General features: G+C 33.4%; 4 protein-coding genes across 4 annotated transcripts; 2 read left to right on the top strand and 2 right to left on the bottom strand.

Moving 5' to 3' along the window:
- Nucleotides 1–2,135: 2,135 nt before the first annotated feature.
- On the bottom strand, nt 2,136–9,543 carry LOC108913805 (dnaJ homolog subfamily C member 7). The gene is made up of 3 exons (XM_018719430.1): nt 9,449–9,543; nt 7,579–8,885; nt 2,136–2,599 (listed from the first exon to the last, which is right to left on the bottom strand). Exons 1-3 carry the CDS (start codon nt 9,520–9,522, stop codon nt 2,496–2,498), a joined length of 1,485 nt encoding a protein of 494 aa, XP_018574946.1. The 5' UTR covers nt 9,523–9,543; the 3' UTR covers nt 2,136–2,495.
- A 167-nt stretch (nt 9,544–9,710) lies between these two features.
- On the top strand, nt 9,711–10,541 carry LOC108913795. Its single transcript, XM_018719420.1, has 3 exons — nt 9,711–9,957; nt 10,007–10,236; nt 10,293–10,541. The coding sequence occupies exons 1-3, from the start codon at nt 9,711–9,713 to the stop codon at nt 10,539–10,541; spliced, it is 726 nt and encodes a 241-aa protein (XP_018574936.1).
- On the bottom strand, nt 10,539–11,512 carry LOC108913797 (39S ribosomal protein L10, mitochondrial). Its single transcript, XM_018719422.1, has 3 exons — nt 11,415–11,512; nt 10,858–11,364; nt 10,539–10,807 (listed from the first exon to the last, which is right to left on the bottom strand). The coding sequence occupies exons 1-3, from the start codon at nt 11,434–11,436 to the stop codon at nt 10,605–10,607; spliced, it is 732 nt and encodes a 243-aa protein (XP_018574938.1). The 5' UTR covers nt 11,437–11,512; the 3' UTR covers nt 10,539–10,604.
- Nucleotides 11,513–11,847: 335 nt separating this feature from the next.
- Nucleotides 11,848–17,213, top strand: LOC108913798. Its single transcript, XM_018719423.1, has 7 exons — nt 11,848–11,994; nt 12,114–12,431; nt 12,593–12,881; nt 12,941–13,192; nt 14,972–15,134; nt 16,160–16,360; nt 16,964–17,213. The coding sequence occupies exons 1-7, from the start codon at nt 11,968–11,970 to the stop codon at nt 16,989–16,991; spliced, it is 1,278 nt and encodes a 425-aa protein (XP_018574939.1). The 5' UTR covers nt 11,848–11,967; the 3' UTR covers nt 16,992–17,213.
- The last annotated feature ends 850 nt before the right edge of the window (nt 17,214–18,063 follow it).

The raw sequence follows: 18,063 nt of genomic DNA, 5'->3' as shown, positions 1-18,063 counted from the left end.
AAAAACATATTTTTATGTATTTTTTTTCTCTGCAAATTGTGAAAAAACAGGCGAAAGTCACAGGTTTTCTGCAGTCACTCTCTACTTGTTGGAAAATTAGTCATTTTATGTTATAGACAATTAAATTACCTTCAATTTAAGGTCGCTAGAGCCATTTTTAACTAATTTGTTAATTGTAAAATAAAGGTGGAACACGGAAATATCAGTTTTCGAAAATTGCGCTTTATTGCAAAACGTGATAAAGTGATAAAATTTATGGAAAAGACCAAGTCAATCCAAAGACCAACCTGTGTGCCAAACGCCGATTCAGTAGCACTTTATAAGTAAAAAAGTAGGACTACCCAAACTGCGTTATTAACAAATTATTCCAGGGTCAGGCAAAAGCTTGGCCTTAAACTAAGAAGTTGAAAAAATTAGTCCAATTAATTAATGCACAGGGTTTTTTCACGATGAATTTTCAAAAATTGTCAAGAGTTAAAGTACATTTGTTTTTAAAAATACAAAAAATATTTAGTTAAAAAAGTTATTGAGAACTAAAAGTTATGACAAATTGTCAATTTTGATCGGCCAACTTTATTTTTTTTTTCTTTACTTTCAATAAAATGGACACCCAGCGCATTCAACACAAATCATTCGAGAATGGCTAGATGGTCAATTTCCTGGGCGGTGGATTGTCTGGGCGAAATGTCCCAACTCCTTGACCTCCTAGAAGTCCTGATTTAACTCCAATGGACTTTTATTTATGGGGCTATCTCAAGCAGAAAATCTATGGGTCCCCGTTGAATAACAATTTATTTGAATTGAAACGAAGAATAAGAGATACAATTAATGCCATGCCAATTCAAAAAATCCAAAACGCTTACACAGAATTTACCAAGCACGTTGAACAATGTGTCATGGCAGCACATTTGAATAACCATTACAATATTTGTGTATGTTTATTATATTACGTTTTTTTCTCTAATAAATAATTAGGAATTTGTACTTTGTGGTTGTGAAAAAATAAAAAAAAACAAAGTTGGACGATCAAATTGAAAATTGACAATCCAACATAACTTTTAGTTCTCAACAATTTTCTTAAGTAAATATTTTTGATATTTTTAAAAACAAAGGTACTTTTTTACTCTCGACAATTTTTGAAAATTCATCGTAAAACACCCTGTACATTAATTAATTGGACAAATTTTTTCAAATTCCTAGTTTGAGGCCAAGCAAATATAATGCCTAGAAACTCAAATTTCAACTCGAAAAATTTTTGTTATTTACATTCCATGTGCACTCAATCCGTGGACACACTGTATATACATATATAATGTTAATTGTTAATTAACTGTACAGACCGGGATTTTAGAGACAATTAAAGAAAGGGTTAAACTTTTATTTCTAAAAAGTTCTACATTGATAGTTCACGTAATATAAAACGTTAAAGTCAAAAATCTCGTGCGCGACGTACTCGCGCATGCGCGGGCCCAGCGCTCTTTCTCCCACTTGCAGGTCATTCATTATCGTTAACTTTTACTGCTGCTAGCACGTTTATTACATAAACCGTCAGTGTAAAACTATCTGAAAATAAATGTTTAACCCTTTCTTTAATTGCTTCTAAAATCCCAATCCAATACGTCTTATTAATTAAAAATTAACATTATAAAAAGATATCTTTAGAACTAAGAGGTAGGCGATTCCTCCTTTTTTTTAAATTACTATAAAAATAAGCTTATTTAATGCAAAAAGAGCAAATTCCCGAGCGGCTTTTGCCTGACCTTGGGACAATTTGTTTATAAAGCTGTTTCGCACGTCCTACTTTGTTATTTGTAGAGGGCAACTTAATTTCAACTGTTTGAAACTTCTTTTTTGATAAGTTTCTTTGGATCAATAAATTAGAACCTATATCTGCGATATTAACTTCTAAAACTAACGTTTAATAATTAAACAATTAGTTGCAAAAAAAAAACAAATGAAACGAAAGCGTCACTTCCTTCGAATTACTTTTTTGATATTATCATTCTATACATACCATTCATCGTCAATAAAATGTCTACTAATAATTTTTTCATGTTCAAACCCAAATTCGACTGGAGTTTATGTTTTCCATAATACAAAGAACCTGCTAGGAAACATTGAAAAAAAAGAATAAATGTGTTCTAATTCAACCAATTTTTATTTGCAACTTTAATAAACAATATACAAGGTTTTGCCCAACGGAGTAGTTGTGCGGTTAATTCCAAAATCGAAAGGCAAAGGGCAAAAAAAATGGAAACTGTGGTTTAAACATCATAAATAATATCAGTTATAACCTCTCTTTATTTCTAAATACATACTTAGAAAAAAAAAACATCACATACGTCTAACGGACGAAACTCATCGTTAACATGAAGTGAAGGTGTTAGGGTTAGTTTTTATTCATTAAAAACTTAAATAAATACTACAGAAAAATAAAGATGAAAAATGAAAAAACCTTAAACTGTGGAATGTACAAGGAGCCGTCGTTGCACATTTTAACCAAACTGGAAAGTGAATCCTCCTGGCATGCCGCCATACGAGAATTCTTGTCCGTGGCCTCCCCCGAAGAAGGAATGGAACACCTGCGTGGGATCGATATCTGCAAAGAAAGTTTATTTGAATTTGTAAAGTAATATACAGAGTGTTTTCTAAGCAAGGTCCGTAACTTTAGGACACAATTCCTTATGGTATTTAAAGAAAATGTGACCCGAAATGCATAGAGTCTGAAAATAATAAAAATTTTAACAAATCGAAGCGTTCTACATTTATGACAAAAATGTCGACTAACTCACGGCTAACTGCGCCACTGGCGACAGATTAAAATCGTCTTTATACTAAAAATGCAGCTCTTTACCAACGTACAATATCTGTCAAATTTTAAGAACCTAAAATTGACTGTTCCAAATTTATTTCAAATAATATATTTTTTTAAATTTTCAACACCCCGCATCTGAATCTAAGCGTCTGTCATCGTTTATAGTCACGTTTATAGGAACTTTTTTTCTTTAAATACCATGAGAAATTGTGTCCTCAAGTTATGGACCATTCTTAGGAAACACCCTGTATTTTATTACAAAAATATATTTATAGACTGATCGAAATAACTCATTTAGAGGGAAAAAAAAGAAAATTGTTACAAGTGAAACTGGCAGGGGTGGCGGACGGTTGATTTGGGGGATTGAAAAGTTGGAAAAAATTGTATCACTGGGATTTCTGGTGAAAGTTGACTTCAAACAAAAAAGTATCCAATACAAAAGTTGTAGATCATGCAAAAGTCTACAACTTTTGTAGAGCTCACTTTTTAAGACAACCTTAAAATTTCCGAGAAAAATGCAAGTTTTTTTTTCTTATTTTTCGTTTTTTATTTCTCATTTCCGCAAAAATAATTTAATTTTAACGAAACTTGGTGAAAGTGTACCTTTTTGTGTCTTAAATAACCACAATTTTTTTTAGATAACAAAATGAAGAAGTTTCCGTGATATTCATTTTTTTCGGTCTTATACACTTTTTTTTTCAAAGAAAAATTCTGCTTAGAAAAATCATCGTACAGAGTTCTGCTGGTGATCACTTTTTTCGTTTTTACATATACCTTTTTGGTGAAATTAAAAAATCAGTAATCACAGTTCAAAAACATGCTAAAAAAATGCAAAAAAGAATAAATGACTTGAAAAATAAATTTTTCAGTAATTGTTGATAATTTGTTTAAATATAATAAAAATACAAAAAGAACCGTCATTGTTGGACCCAAAACTTTATTTTTGTACTGTATTGCCGTAATCATCTAAGTCGAATAGTGAATAATTACAATAATTTTTTTTTTCCGTAGGATCCATTAGTGTACTTATTTTTTGTACATTTTCATGAATTCATAGATATACTTCATTGTAGTTATTTTGTTTCCAAGTCACAAGCTGAAAGTATGCTTTATAGGAGTTTTGTGTAGCTGCTCCAACAGTTGGTGGTAAATTTCTAATTTAAAAGTAGGCTCATTTGGGCATTTGTAATTTAACTTGCATGTTTATAGAAATACTGTATAAAAATAGTTTTAGGTCAATCAATGAGACACAGGTTTGTTTGTATTTTTTTCCGTACAACTGAATGGTGTTTTTGATTTTTTTTTTAATTTAAACAAATTATCAACAATTACCTACTGAAAAATTCATTGTTGCAAGTCATTTATATTTTTTTTTAGCATTTTTGAGCATGTTTTTGAACTGTCACCGGCAGAACTCTGTAAGATGATTTTTTTAAGAATTTTCCTTTGAAAAAGTGTTTCAGACTGGAAAAAATGAATATCTCGGAAACTTCTTGATTTTGTTATCTAAAAAAAGTTTGTGGTTATTTAAGACACAAAAAGGTAAACTTTCACCAAGTTTCATCAAAATTAAATTATTTTTGCGGAAATGAGAAATAAAAAACGAAAAAAAAAGAAAAAAACCTGTTTTTCGCATTTTTCTCGGAAATTTTGAGGTTATCTTAAAAAGTGACCTCTACAAAAGTTGTAGATTTTTGCATGATCTACAACTTTTGTATGACACAATTTTTCACAACTTTCCAACACCCAAATCAACCCTCCGTCACCCCCTACTCACGCATTTATTTTTTTACGTTTATTATAAGCCCCTTTTCCATTTCCACTTATAAAAGTCCAGGTAACAATTTTTTTTTCTCCAAGTGTAATTTGGTTGGACTATTAACGAAACCGTCTATTATTTTTTGATACCCAATATCCAAGGTAACGGAATTTGAAAATCGTGTCATGTAGTGTTATGTCAGGAGTTTAATATTCTAATTTATAAAAATGTACAAATCTCTACTAAAATGGGCACCCGCTCACCCTACCCGCAAACCAGATAACATACCCTCTTCATCCACAAAACCGGTTTTCAAACCATTATACCTACATGTAAGTCCTACATTTTAATAAGTAATTCCCAAGCTTTTATGAATAAAAACTTCAGGAACCCACAGAAAACATCAACTTCCTCTTGACCAACGAGTACATGAAGATGTGGTTCAAAGAGAAGGCAGTATATGATAAGAACACCTACATCAGAGAGCAAATTATCAGAGACGAGTGTAAGATTAAGAGAAGGACCATTCAGAGGATGGCGACATATAGAAAGCCCTCAAAGAATCAGTTCATAGACGAATATGTTGAAAGGTAATAAATTCTCTTTATCGAATATAGATATAACGAAGTGCCGACTTTTAGAAAACTTGGATATAATAAAATAAAAAATAGAAAAGAACAAGAACAAGAACCGAGACAGGAAAAAATGAAATTCAAACCAGTGTGCCGTAAAACGGTACAAGATAAAAAAGAAAGCACAATTAAAAAAGAAAAATCTGAAGCAAAACCTAAGGATCCTGAAATTTCAAAAGTCAACGACGAAGATAATGAAGAGACTGAAGAAAGTATTAACGGTTGTGAGATAGTGGTAAGCCCTCCAAATTGTAAACAGAGTGGTTAAAAAATGGATACAAAGAAAAAAAATGGTTTTATTTCTTCCTTTCCCCAGACATGCGTTTTGTAATTTGATTTTTTCTCGTCTTTGTGGAGTAATTTGTCTGACACTACTCAATTTTCGAATATCGACATATTCCCCCAAACTAGTCAATTTGGACGATTTCCAGGACAAGAAAGCAGATATTCTAATGATTTAAAATGGATATTGAAGGGGAAGAGTACTACTTTCAAAGATGTCGTAAAACATGACGTGATGGAGTAATTCTGATATCGGATTAGGTATCAGCGCGTAAAAAACCTTGAAAATATAGTTGGGTTTCTGGTTTAGAAGATCAGTCACATTTTATCACTTAAGGAGGTATATCGGGGTCCGAGGGAAGTGCCAATTTGAAAAAATTAAATTCTATTGAAATTATTTGCGATAAACATTATCTATATAGCAAAGAAATCTAGTCAATATGCACATAGCATACATATTGAAAATTAACAACATAAAAATATCATATTTAAGTAGTTTTAAATTATATTTAATGAACACATAAAGACTATGTCGATGTGGCAGCAGCGCTAATAATTGACTAGCAGTTGTACACACTGCCAACCTACAGACCTCGGACATCGGAGATATTGCGCGTCAAATTCGGGTAAAGATGCGTACGCGTTCACAAATGTATTGTGTGTAAATTATGTACAATATAATTATTATATATAGCAAATATATCGAATTATCCTCGCGAAGATTTGTATCCTTCATTTAAAATCCGTAAATCATGTGAACTGGTAAAACAACGAGAATTATGTCAATTTAGTTCTAAAGAAATGAAATGACACTCGCGCCCATCTCTTGTCCAAGTTAAAGAAAATGTTGGATGCAATTTTGAAGGTTCTGTGATAGAAATTACATTATTACTCACTGTTCGTGTTTTTCATCTTTATTTTAGTAATGTTACAAAAGTTTTGCAACTATAACTAATTTTTTAGATATAAAGTTTGCTGATAAATATTTACGTTCCTTTGTTATTCCGTACAAATGCTTTTATCTCAAGTATTACTAATTATATTAATCAAGTAAAGAAAACTTTATGTAACCGTAAATATTGCTGGGTACGGATTACGACGTTTTTATAAACGATTAAATATATTAAAAGGATTTATCAACTGTATTTTTTATTCCAATAAATATATCACAGCTTCCTAGCCTTTTTTAATTAATTTAGTTTTTAAAAACATTAAAAAAAATAATCTATTGTGGATAATTTATCGTTGATAACAATGTACATGGGATTTAGGGAAAATGTATATGTTTGAAATCAATTTTGTTTTTATCAAGTATTTCAAATGTATTCCCTTCTTGCTGTCAGCTGATTGCGACGTTGCCACATTAATACAGCTGTACTGTGTTCAAAACTTACATTAGTTTTACATCAAAAATAAGATAATACTGTGGTACTATCTATGGAAAAACTTTGTTTCACAATTTCTAAATTTTTTACTCAGTTATGGGCAAAAAAAGAGCCGCACCGTCCATCTTCTCCATATAAACCTACGTTAAAATGAACAACTTTCAACAATATCTCAAAATCTAGATTCAAAAAAAATTTCAAAAAAATATGACGCTATATAAATTTCAAGTACATCTGTGCATTTGAGTAAACCCGATATACCTCCTTAATACACATAAAAAAATATATATATTTACAAATAAAATAAAATAACTAGGCGGTTACGTCCGGAACAAGGACAAATAATAAAGTAATTAATAATGCACCGACACTGTGTAGGCGAAATATTTGCGACTATTCGTTTACAGTTATGTTACAGCGTTCTCAAGTGACTCATATTCCTGCCCACGCTTACCAAAGATGCTAACAATATGCAATGAATATTTAAGTTTTACTGAAGATTGAAGATTTGAAGTTTGAAATCCGAAGAATGATTCACAGCAAATATAATTCCTGACCAGAGGACTTGACTTTCCGATTTCAGAATGTCTTTTCTGAAGAACATCTCTCGAAACGCCTAAACCGACGACATACCAACAGCTCAGAAATCGTTCAATCAGTCACAACTGCCGCAAAACCTTCCAAACCAATTTAAAAAGGTCTTACCTGACATTCCCCCATCGAAATCATCCATGTCCTGCCCGCTGTCGTATCGAGCTTTCTTCTTTGGATCCGAGAGCACCCCATACGCTTCCCCGACTTCTTTAAACTTCTTTTCCTGTTCCTTCTTCTCGTTCTCCGTAGCATTGGCGTGCCTATCGGGATGGTGTATCAACGCCCGTTTTTTGTACGCCTTCTTAATCTCCTCATCGCCGGCGTTCCTGTCCACACCGAGGATTTTGTAGTAGTCCTTACGTTTGGACCTCTTCAAGGCAAACTTGGCGTCCTGAAGCAACTTTTTGTGTTCCCTGCTCTTGTCCAACTTGCACACTTTCTCGTAATCGCGAACGGCCTCCTCGTAATCCCCCAAATCCATGTAGCACTTTGCCCTTCTGAGGAGGGCTTTGAGGTAAGTATCGTCGAGATTTAAAGCGGCAGTACAATCAGCGATCGCTTCTTTGGTCTTGGTTAGTCTGGCAAGAGCGGTAGCGCGGTTGAAATATAATTTGGCGTTAGTTTTCTTGTTGAGTGGGTCCACTTCAAGCGCTTCCGAGTACAACTTGCAAGCCTCTTGGAATCGGCAGAGCTTGTACGCTTCGTTTCCCTCTTCTTTCTTTTTCTTCAGGAGTTTCGCCCGTTTGTAGACGTCCATGGCTTTCTTGTGGTCGGGGGCCAGTCTCAGCACCTGTTGGAAGTGTTGGAAGGCGCTGTCAATGTTGTCCTCGTAAAACAGACACATGCCTCGGACATAAATAGCATCAGCGTTGCCCTTGTTGTGATGGAGGATGCTGTTGGCGATTTCCTGGGCTTCTTGGTATCTCCCGAGGAATGAAAGGCATTCCCCTTTGGTCAATTTGTATTTTGCACAGAAGGGGGCCTCATCTAAACATCTATCCATGCAGTACACCACTCTGCGGAAATCTTTTTTGTCGTAAGACTTTGTTGCATCGTTTTCATAGAGCTTGAGCTTTTCCAGAGATTTCAATTCACTTGATATGCCCGACCCTTCCAGTTGTAGTTCTTGTACTTTTTTTATTGCGTATTCGGCCGTCATGAGGTCACCGAGAGCTAGGCTGCATTTGGCCATTCTTATGTAGCCCCTTACGAATTTGGGATCCAGCTGAACACATCTCCTTGCGTCTTCTAAAGCATCTTCATATCTATTTAGCATTATGTAACAAGCGGCTCGATTTCCGTAATACGCAGCTGTGTCTGGGCATAGGTTAATAGCTTCGGTATATAGAGGAAGTGCTGATCGATATTGTTTGATTTTGTATAATTGATTGCCATTTTCTTTTTTCAATTCAGCAATTCTGTAATTACATAATTCTTACTAAGGTTAATGTTTGCTTAATTTAACAGACGTTCATCAACAGTATAACTATGGTTTATTTTTTGTTTATATCAAGTATATGAGTATATCAAACAAAATCTAAAATGTCATATTACTTATTATACAATTACAACTAGAACAAAAAGATTCCTTTTGTAGGCAAAATTTTTTCATTGTAAGAACTCCTGCACAAACCTGTCTTGACTTAGCCACTATATGCGTTGGATGCTGATCAAGGCATTGTTATTTTCCTCATAGGTAGGTATTTGACCTTTTATTTATATTTAGTTTCTACAAATATTATTTTTAATACTAAATAAAACTCGGGGTAGATCCACATTATTTTTAGTCGTAATACCTACGTAGCGAATATAAATCCACGGGAGCTTTAATATTGAAATTCAAAACAATGAAACGGACTTCCTTACAGAACTCTAGAATATTCATCGATCACGCACAAATTTTAAAGGATTAAAGTCTTTAAACGTTATGTAACTACTTGGTTAATATATAAAAATATAATGCACAATAATATTGACTTACTCTTCTGTACTTTTAGGTAAAATATCTTCATTTTCATCGGAGTCCATAATCACTTCATCTACAACGTCCGCCATCTTGAAATCTAAAGATTTTGACGTTTTTATTTTTGCGCATGCTTTTTCGACCCTCTCTGCCATTGCGACTCTAGCGCCAAAACCTCAGCGGTTTAAAAAATTTGTACAGATAACAAATAACTTAAATTTACATAGTTCTCTAATAATTTTATTAAAAACATTGACGGCTGTCATTAGGTGGCATCAAAATGAGTACGATTGAGTTTGACAATATCTTAACACATTTAGATAAGTATGAGACGTCCATAGAAAATTACCTGATACACCAATCTAATTGTCTCCTGCAGAGTTGGGAACCCAATCAGTTTTTGGCTTACCAGGAACCTCCCGTTCAGGTCAAACAACCTAGTATTCGTATTTGGGAATTTTTGGAAGAGAAAAACTTGAAAGAGTTTCTACTTTTACAGAAGAAATACGATATCAGAAAATATATCGGTAAGTTGTGTCTTTAGTTCCATTCCAGAACTACATAAATATTTTTAAGATTCGTGTGTTGGCAAAAGTCGACCCAAAGGAAAAGCTAGAAAGATTTTTGTGGAACTAATGTATAATGTCACAAAATTTTGTAAAACATCGGATTACAATTTAGAAAAAACTGGTGCTTTATTATCCCAGTTTTACTTGACGCACTTGTTTTTCACCAGTAAGCTGGACATATCGGCGGAAAAAGTGTACACTTACTTTAAAGATCTCACCATGTGCCACAGCTTACCGGTAAGTAAAAAAATTGCGTTTACAATTTGAATGCGGTCAAGCCAACAGTATTTCAGTTCCCTCCGAATAGTACCAAGATATTTTCTCACAGAGAAACAAAGGACGTCATGGAGTTGTTCTGTAAGTTATATTTACGAAACCTCCCGTTGATCAGGTTTACGAGTCTGCCAAATTTTGCTTTTTACTTAAACTTTGAGCTCGAACCGGAACCTGATCTAAGTAAGAAACCGAAAAAGGCAAAACCGGAAAAAAAGGAAGATAAGATAGAAAGCAAAAAGGAAAGCAAGAAAGGAAGCAAAAAATAAAAGATTTGAGATGTATTACATACATAAATTTAAACAATAATTTAACACATTTTAACTTTTTTTTTAATGCTTTTCTTCGAGTTGCCTTGTTCTCTCTTCTAGATGTGCCACTAATGTCGTTTGATGACTATTTAACTGAGTTACTAATTGTCCACCAATACTGTTAAGGGTCTGAACGAAACCAGCTTGAGCGGCTTGTAAATTAGGGATTAAGCTGTACCCCGTTAATTCGTCTTTACTTACAAACCTCCCCTCATAAATTCCGGCTGAAATTTTACATCAAATAGATATGATTAAATACAATTTAAAAAATTACCTAATAGTATTAGTTGAGGAAACTTCTTCGTAATATTTAGCATCTTCTTAATATCTGGCTCTGGACTAAACACAGTCATATTCTGCGAGACATAAAAATCTAAAACGACTTCATATGGTGTCCCTTTAACTGCCACTTCTAGAGTCTTCTTACCATACTGCTTGAAATGCATTTTTTGTTTCTTAAATAAAGCATAAGCCTTAAACTGATCTTCTGAACTCATAGGATTTAAATGATAGAATACAACTAATCTAGAGGATGTAAACCATCGATATAATTCCTGGGCTATTATACGCTGGAAAGGATTATCGACATCTTTGCTTTTAGTTGCATCAACGCCTTCACATAGTTCCACCTTCAGTTTGCCCTTATTTGGATTTATATAGTAAGGCTTGGCCAAAGCCAGGAAAGTAGCTCGTTCGAAATGAGGCGGTTTCGGTTTTTGAATATTTATTTTACCTCTGAAACGTTTGAACTGTTTCATGCAGGAAACTGTTTGAAATAAAGCTGAAAGAAATTTATTAAACTAGAGATCGCCTAAATAATAAAAAAAATACCTTTTCTCGACAGCAAGGACATTTTTATATACTAATATTTCGTAACAATTTGTTAACCTATGAGATAAATAAAAAAAATTCATATAGATGTAGGTTATGTTCTATTGTGACAGATGACAGATAAATAGCAGATGGCGCTAATGGCAGATTTCCGATTTCATTATTTTTAGTTCTTATGAAACCAATCATACAGCGGGACGTAATAAAGGTTGTATACTTTGAAAATAGGAAATAACGATCGTTTTTTTAAATTTTACTGATATTATTTATTAAGATACAATTTACTGGTACCTATATTACTCAAATCAAAATAAGAATATAGTTCTAAGCAAAGCAGTAAAATAAACGACCTAAGTTAAGACAAATACTCAAATACTCCCTTTTCCACACCTACTGGTTGGTAGTTGCTAGGCAACTAGTATTGCGAGTCCTGAAACGTTAGCGACGAAGTCCTGAGTCCTGCGTCCTAAGGTTTAGATTCCTGAGGATGTCCATTATTAATATGCTAGGAAAAAATATTAACTTCTCACAGATGGTGTAGTAAAGAATATGAATGAAGTCGAATTATTTTAATATTCAGGTTAGTAGTTTTGCTGAATCAAATAAATTAATGTATCTCTTCAGTAAGTATAGAAATAAATCAATAAATATTTGAGGGTACAAATATTTTAATTATTCACTTAATTTATTGGCTTATAGATAATTGTGCTGTTCATGTTATCTCTGATACCATGGCCGGGACCAACAGTTTTCAAAATATCATGTCCCAGAGATAATGCCAGAATTGTAAGGAAAATTGTGCAGAGTAAATGGATCCCCATACTTGAAAAGTTCAAAGTAACTTTACCTCTAGAATGCCCTTTCCACCCGTTAAGGGACATTTTCGGACCACAGCAGTCAGCCAAAAAACAGCACCGACCCTCCCAATGGACGTGTGGTATCTGCGGTAAATCATTTTTCGAAGAGAAATACTTAGATATGCACTTTGACAATCGACATAAAGGATATATTAATATGGTTAATATATTTTTCTATTTTTTGATAACGTAATATAAATTTTAATTTCCTGTAAATATTTACAAAAATAATTCAAATTAGTGGTAAGTTGTTTTTAGTTGAATTGTTAAAATAAAATTGATTTGAGACTCGTAGAATAGCACAAACCCATGAATTTGTAGGCAGAAGATGCAGTGTGCCTTGCGGATTATTGCGACATAATGCGGTGCGATGTGTTGATGACTCAGGATTTAAAAACTTCTTATCCCGAGCACGAAAACACAGACATAGAGATATGGAGGGAAGCATCGTCCTACTCTAAAGCCTTAGCCACTTCGGGGCCAAGACACGTAGCTAAGTATACTTTTAAGAATGGAAATTACCCGCACTTACAAAAAAACTCAAAATCCGACTTAAGAGAAAAGAAACATTGCCAAAAAACTGAAGCACCTGACACTACAAATATTAACGGTAACCTTAGTATTGTTAGCGTTATAAATGTGAATATATTGTATTTAATCTTCTTTTAGATGATCGGAGCTCCAATGAGGACGACAAGTCACAAAATATCTCGAATAATTTATGTCAGAGCGACTTGGTGGATTCCGCCCTCCCTGCGCCCGACAATAGGCAGCAGCGGATTGCGGAACTGCAGAAACTCAAGGCAAATTGCAAACCGGAGGAGCTGCAGAAGATCAAGACGAAGTGCGAGATACTGGTTCGTGACTGCATAGCTAGTCTGCTTATTCAGCTCTCCGTAAAGGACTTTAAAGAAGTGGAAGGTATTTAGATGGCTTATAATTTTATCAAATTCTTTTTTCTTTTTTAATCAAGTAAATAGTCGAGTTATAATTGGTTTTTAAAATGTACTTTAATACTTGTGAACGTCGCCACTGTAATATTCAGGTATTATACCTGAATTGTAGGTAACCTACAGTGCGTGCAAAGGGAGATACTGTGGGTCAACGATGATGAAGCGAAGGTCGTTAGTTATTGTTCTCGATTTGTGTTTTTCATCGACAGACTATTTATTCTTGTGTATTTCATTTATTGATTACTGCGTGAGTTTTTTGATAGGTCACCTGTTAAGTACTGTTTGTATGTCGAACACCCACTCAACAGAAATAACTCGCAGAGAATGGTGCGGAAGTGTGCATGTGCTGCGATTAAAGCGCACCATTATTTGAGATTACACTAGCTTCTTCAGTAGCGGGGTATGAAAAATTTTTTTTTAAATCTATTTTTACGACGGAATTTGAAAAAATAAACTATTGATATGTGTTTCTGAAGGTCAAAGGGGGCCTCTGTATAAATATGGCCCCCACTCAAAGGGTGACCGCAAAAATCGCCCGTTTTTTCACAATTTGCAGAGAACTAAAGAAAATAGATAAAAATATGTTTTTTCTCAAATTACTCGTCGTAAAAAATTAAGATGAGCATAGCTTTTAGTTTTTTGAAAATTTATGGGTTGAAAAGACACCCAAAATGAAGAATTGAATATTACCACTAAATATAAAAACTATTAGCATGTGAATTTTTCTATCAAATGATTCTCGATACAAAGAAAGATTCATTCTCATGACTGAAATAAGCATGTTGAATTAGAAAATCCACCCTTAAGCGCGCTCAGGGGGTGGAATCATCCCCAAAAATAGAGAATATCGGAAATAATTGGAAAAATTCCAAAAAAAATATATTAAGATAATTCACATGCTATTAGCATATTAATTGTCAGTGTTGCGAGAAACAACTACTCCAAGGGTTATATGCCCCTACCGGCATTGAATTATACTCGCAACACCTAGGGTCGTTTGTCAGTCTACCCACCAGGCACAGACCGGTTTCAGACTTATTAGTCCTCATCAGTGTGTCATAGGTGAGACAACCAACGAACAAACCAGCTGTTTTGCGTCGTATCGTCACGACAAGGAAATACATTGTACGCGGGTGCGTTTCTCGCAACATAATTAAAAGTCTAAGTACGGGTAATTTTTAAAATTTTCAAAATATTAAAAGCTATGCTCATTTCAGTTTTTTACGACAAGTAATTTGCGACCAAAAACATATTTTTATGTATTTTTTCATTCTCTGAGAATTGTGAAAACACGAGCGAAAATCTGAGGTTTTTTGTGCGGTCACTCTTTATATGTGTATCTCAGTAAAATTATGCGTTAGCTTCAAGCGCATACCCAATGCAAGCTACGGTATGCATTGTGCCAAAATATCATCTTACAGCCATTAAACAATGAAATAAATTTTTATATGCATTTCATTATAAAATAATTAAATTTTATAAAACACAACACTGTCCTATATAAATTCTGTTTCAATTCCAACAAAAATTAATATGCGTATTATAAACACATTTTCGTAAACTGATAAACGGAAAACTAAAACAAATGTAATAAATTGAAGCGGTGACCTAATTGGTCATTCTCATTTCGCTGAATTAACGTCCATATGAAATTTTAGGCATTTTTAATAAAATTGGTGTTTTAGAAATAATTATAATCAAAACAAAAATACGTTGAGAGCACATTGTTATTATCCGTATTTTCCAGACGAATTAAACAGGGCTGTGTGTTGGTACCTCACGTGTGATAGATACTGGGAGGACTCCCAAAGTGACATCAGGAGCTTTCCCTGGGGTTTGCTTTGTATGATAATTATGGTGATGTCCTTGGGGATTTGCCTGTGTTATTACGTTATATGGGTGCTGTTTGAGTAAGTATTTCAGTATTTCCCATATGTTACTTTATATATCATCGCAACTTTCTTGAAGAATACAGGGTGTGTACTGAATTTTTACCAAAAACTTTCTGATATTTCCAGCCGACTTTAGCAAATGTCCAGATTGCAGGATATAAATTTTATATCAGCTTCCATTTTTCTGTCATTATTTCCAAAATATTTTATCATACCTCCAATGTACATATTTAACAAAGCGTACTTACTTAAAAAATTGTACATGATGTTTACAGAAAGGTTTAGTAATTTTTTCAGTTAGATTGCAAACAACAATGTTACAGTTGATTTTTAAAAAGTTACGGTAATATTCGCATACGAAAAAATTACGTTCTTTTTGAAAATGCAAAAGGAAAATCTTTTTCTGAATTTTCTCAAATTTCGCATTATTGAAACGACATGTTGCACTTTAATAACTGCTTTCTTAAATATTGTGTTTGTAATAATTAAAAATGGTGGAGAATTTTCAAGAAAATTGTTATGAAGATGTTTTAATTGTCAGTGTTGAGAGAAACAACTATTCCAAGGGCTATATGCCCCTATCGGCATTGAATTATACTCGCAACACCTAGGGTCGTTCGTCAGTAAAACCCACCAGGCACAGACCGGTTTCGGACTCATTAGTCCTCTTCAATGTGTCATAGGTGAGACAACCGACGAACTAACCAGCTGTTTTGCACTCCCGTGTATAATTGTCATGAAGAAGTTAGAGATTAGTGAAAATTTTCATAATTTTAAAAAAATATTAAGTATCACATTTCTCAAATTTTTAATAATTAATTATATATTGTGTAGAATATAAATTCGCAGGTCTTCCAATTCTCCAAAAATAAATTTTACAACACCGTAAAGTTAATAACAGCGAATTTACTTTTCAGCGTAGTAACATCTAGTGGTATTCCATATTCTGGTAATACCATGTTTTTCCAGACTGGTGTACAATCGATATAATAAAAATGTTGACGAAACGATGTTATCACTCGTGAAAGTAAAAACTTTTTCAGCACCGACGACGTCAGTGTGGCGAGCGCCAGCGTCACAGACCGTTCCACGCCATCACCGGCCCACATTTTGAAACACGAAGCATCCACCTCCCCCGACGGCAGCCAGGTGTATACCGAGGATTATTATTTGGCCCCGGACAAAGACAATGAATATATTTACGTAACTTACCCGCCGGACCTGAAGAGGAGGTTATTAGAGAGGTATGTACGAACATTTCGCATCTTTCAGTGGTTCTTAAAGTGCCTTCTTACACAAATACACTTGGAGAGTAAATTAATCGAGGTGTGAAAACTCCCAAAATATTTTTTTAATTCCTACCAACTTACTACATTGATACGGTGAAAACTTTTTTGGAACCGCTGACTATATATATTATACATAAAGAATTACAGTTGCCTCGCAATTTTCATCAGCGTTTCCATATCACCATAATTACCTAAAATGGAACTAGCAATTTTTCCCTTTTGTACGAAAAACGGTCAAAAAAGTGGGTGTCACGCCATTTACTATTGACCCCTTTTTGTGTAGCATGTAAGTCAGCTACGATTCCGGAAGTTCTCAATAAGTTTTAACAATTTCTATAATCAATATTTTAAATGCCATTTTGCAGCTCCAACGGCTTTAATTATTGAAATTACTTAATATCGGAGTATTCTGCCTACCATTAAAGAATCCTTTCCAAGTTTGCACATAATAAATGGTGATAAATTAAAACTACCCTGGTACGATCGTTATTAAACGTGTAAGAACGTACTTTACCTTTACTTTCTGTAGTTTTCTTAATAAGGAGTTTGGTTACTTAGCTGCTACAACAGAACTACCCGCTTGTGAAACATAGAAACAAGATTAGCTAGAAAATTCTCCGTACACGACATTTCACGGTGTCTTAGTGCCAGTAGATAGTACCTTAGCGATAATTAGATTTGCATACTTAGTATTTTATTACAATGAGGAATGCCGCTTTCTATTGAAATATTTGTGGGATATCTTTGGGATAATGATGCTTTCATGATGATAAAATTGACTAAAATATGTAAATGTAAATTTTTTATAAAACTACACAATTTAAATGTTGTGGTGCGCTGTGAGCATTTCCCATTGAATGTTTAAAAAAAAATTATAGTACTATGAAGAAAATTCTTAACGTTTTTCCATGACACTAGATAGATATTATTTGTTTTAATTTAGTAGTGGTACTTAGCAACTAAGCTATGACATACAATTAGTTTAGTGAAATAAATTAGGGTTAGTACTAATCCTTGCAAGTCAGGACAGACAAAACGATCGGGATTACCCCCCGAGGTCCAGAACATTTTCAAAATTGCAAAAATGTTTAAAAGATTTTTAAAAACACCTATTTTATCTGAGTTTTTTACTTGGATCTTGAAACCTATGCATTTTGGAAGAATATTGAAGGGGAATAAAGTTTTAGAATTGAATTTTGCACAATATACTGCAGATTAAATATGTTTGAATTTATTACCGATGTTGCAAAATAGCAATAATTAATGAAAACATTTTAATTGCTCCGAGGCCATTTTAATTTTGGTAAAAAAAACTTTAGAGTATAATAAAACAACACACCAAATTTCATTAAAATCGGTTCGATAGTTTTTGCAAAATAATTTTTTGAAAAAAATTTGAAAACATTTTTTCGAATTTTCAAAATGCTGCACAGCCTCAAATAAAGCGTCTAGATCTTTGAAAATTTTTTCACATAGAAAAGACCGTTCAACCTTTCAACTGGTTTTTGAAAAATTGAAATCAGTTGATTAGGACAACAACTGTAAATTTTTAAAGTTAACACTCTTTTTTTTTATTTTTAAACAAATAGATAACATTTATCAATTTGCAATTTAGTGTTTTTCAAAAATTATAAGAGATTTTCAGTAAAACGATACAC

This window comes from Anoplophora glabripennis, unplaced genomic scaffold, assembly GCF_000390285.2.
Source record: "Anoplophora glabripennis isolate ALB-LARVAE unplaced genomic scaffold, Agla_2.0 scaffold80, whole genome shotgun sequence".
In the NCBI taxonomy this organism is placed as follows: Eukaryota; Metazoa; Arthropoda; class Insecta; order Coleoptera; family Cerambycidae; genus Anoplophora; species Anoplophora glabripennis.
The sequence above is the reverse complement of the archived record's forward strand: the minus strand, read 5'-3'. Positions and strand labels throughout refer to the sequence as shown.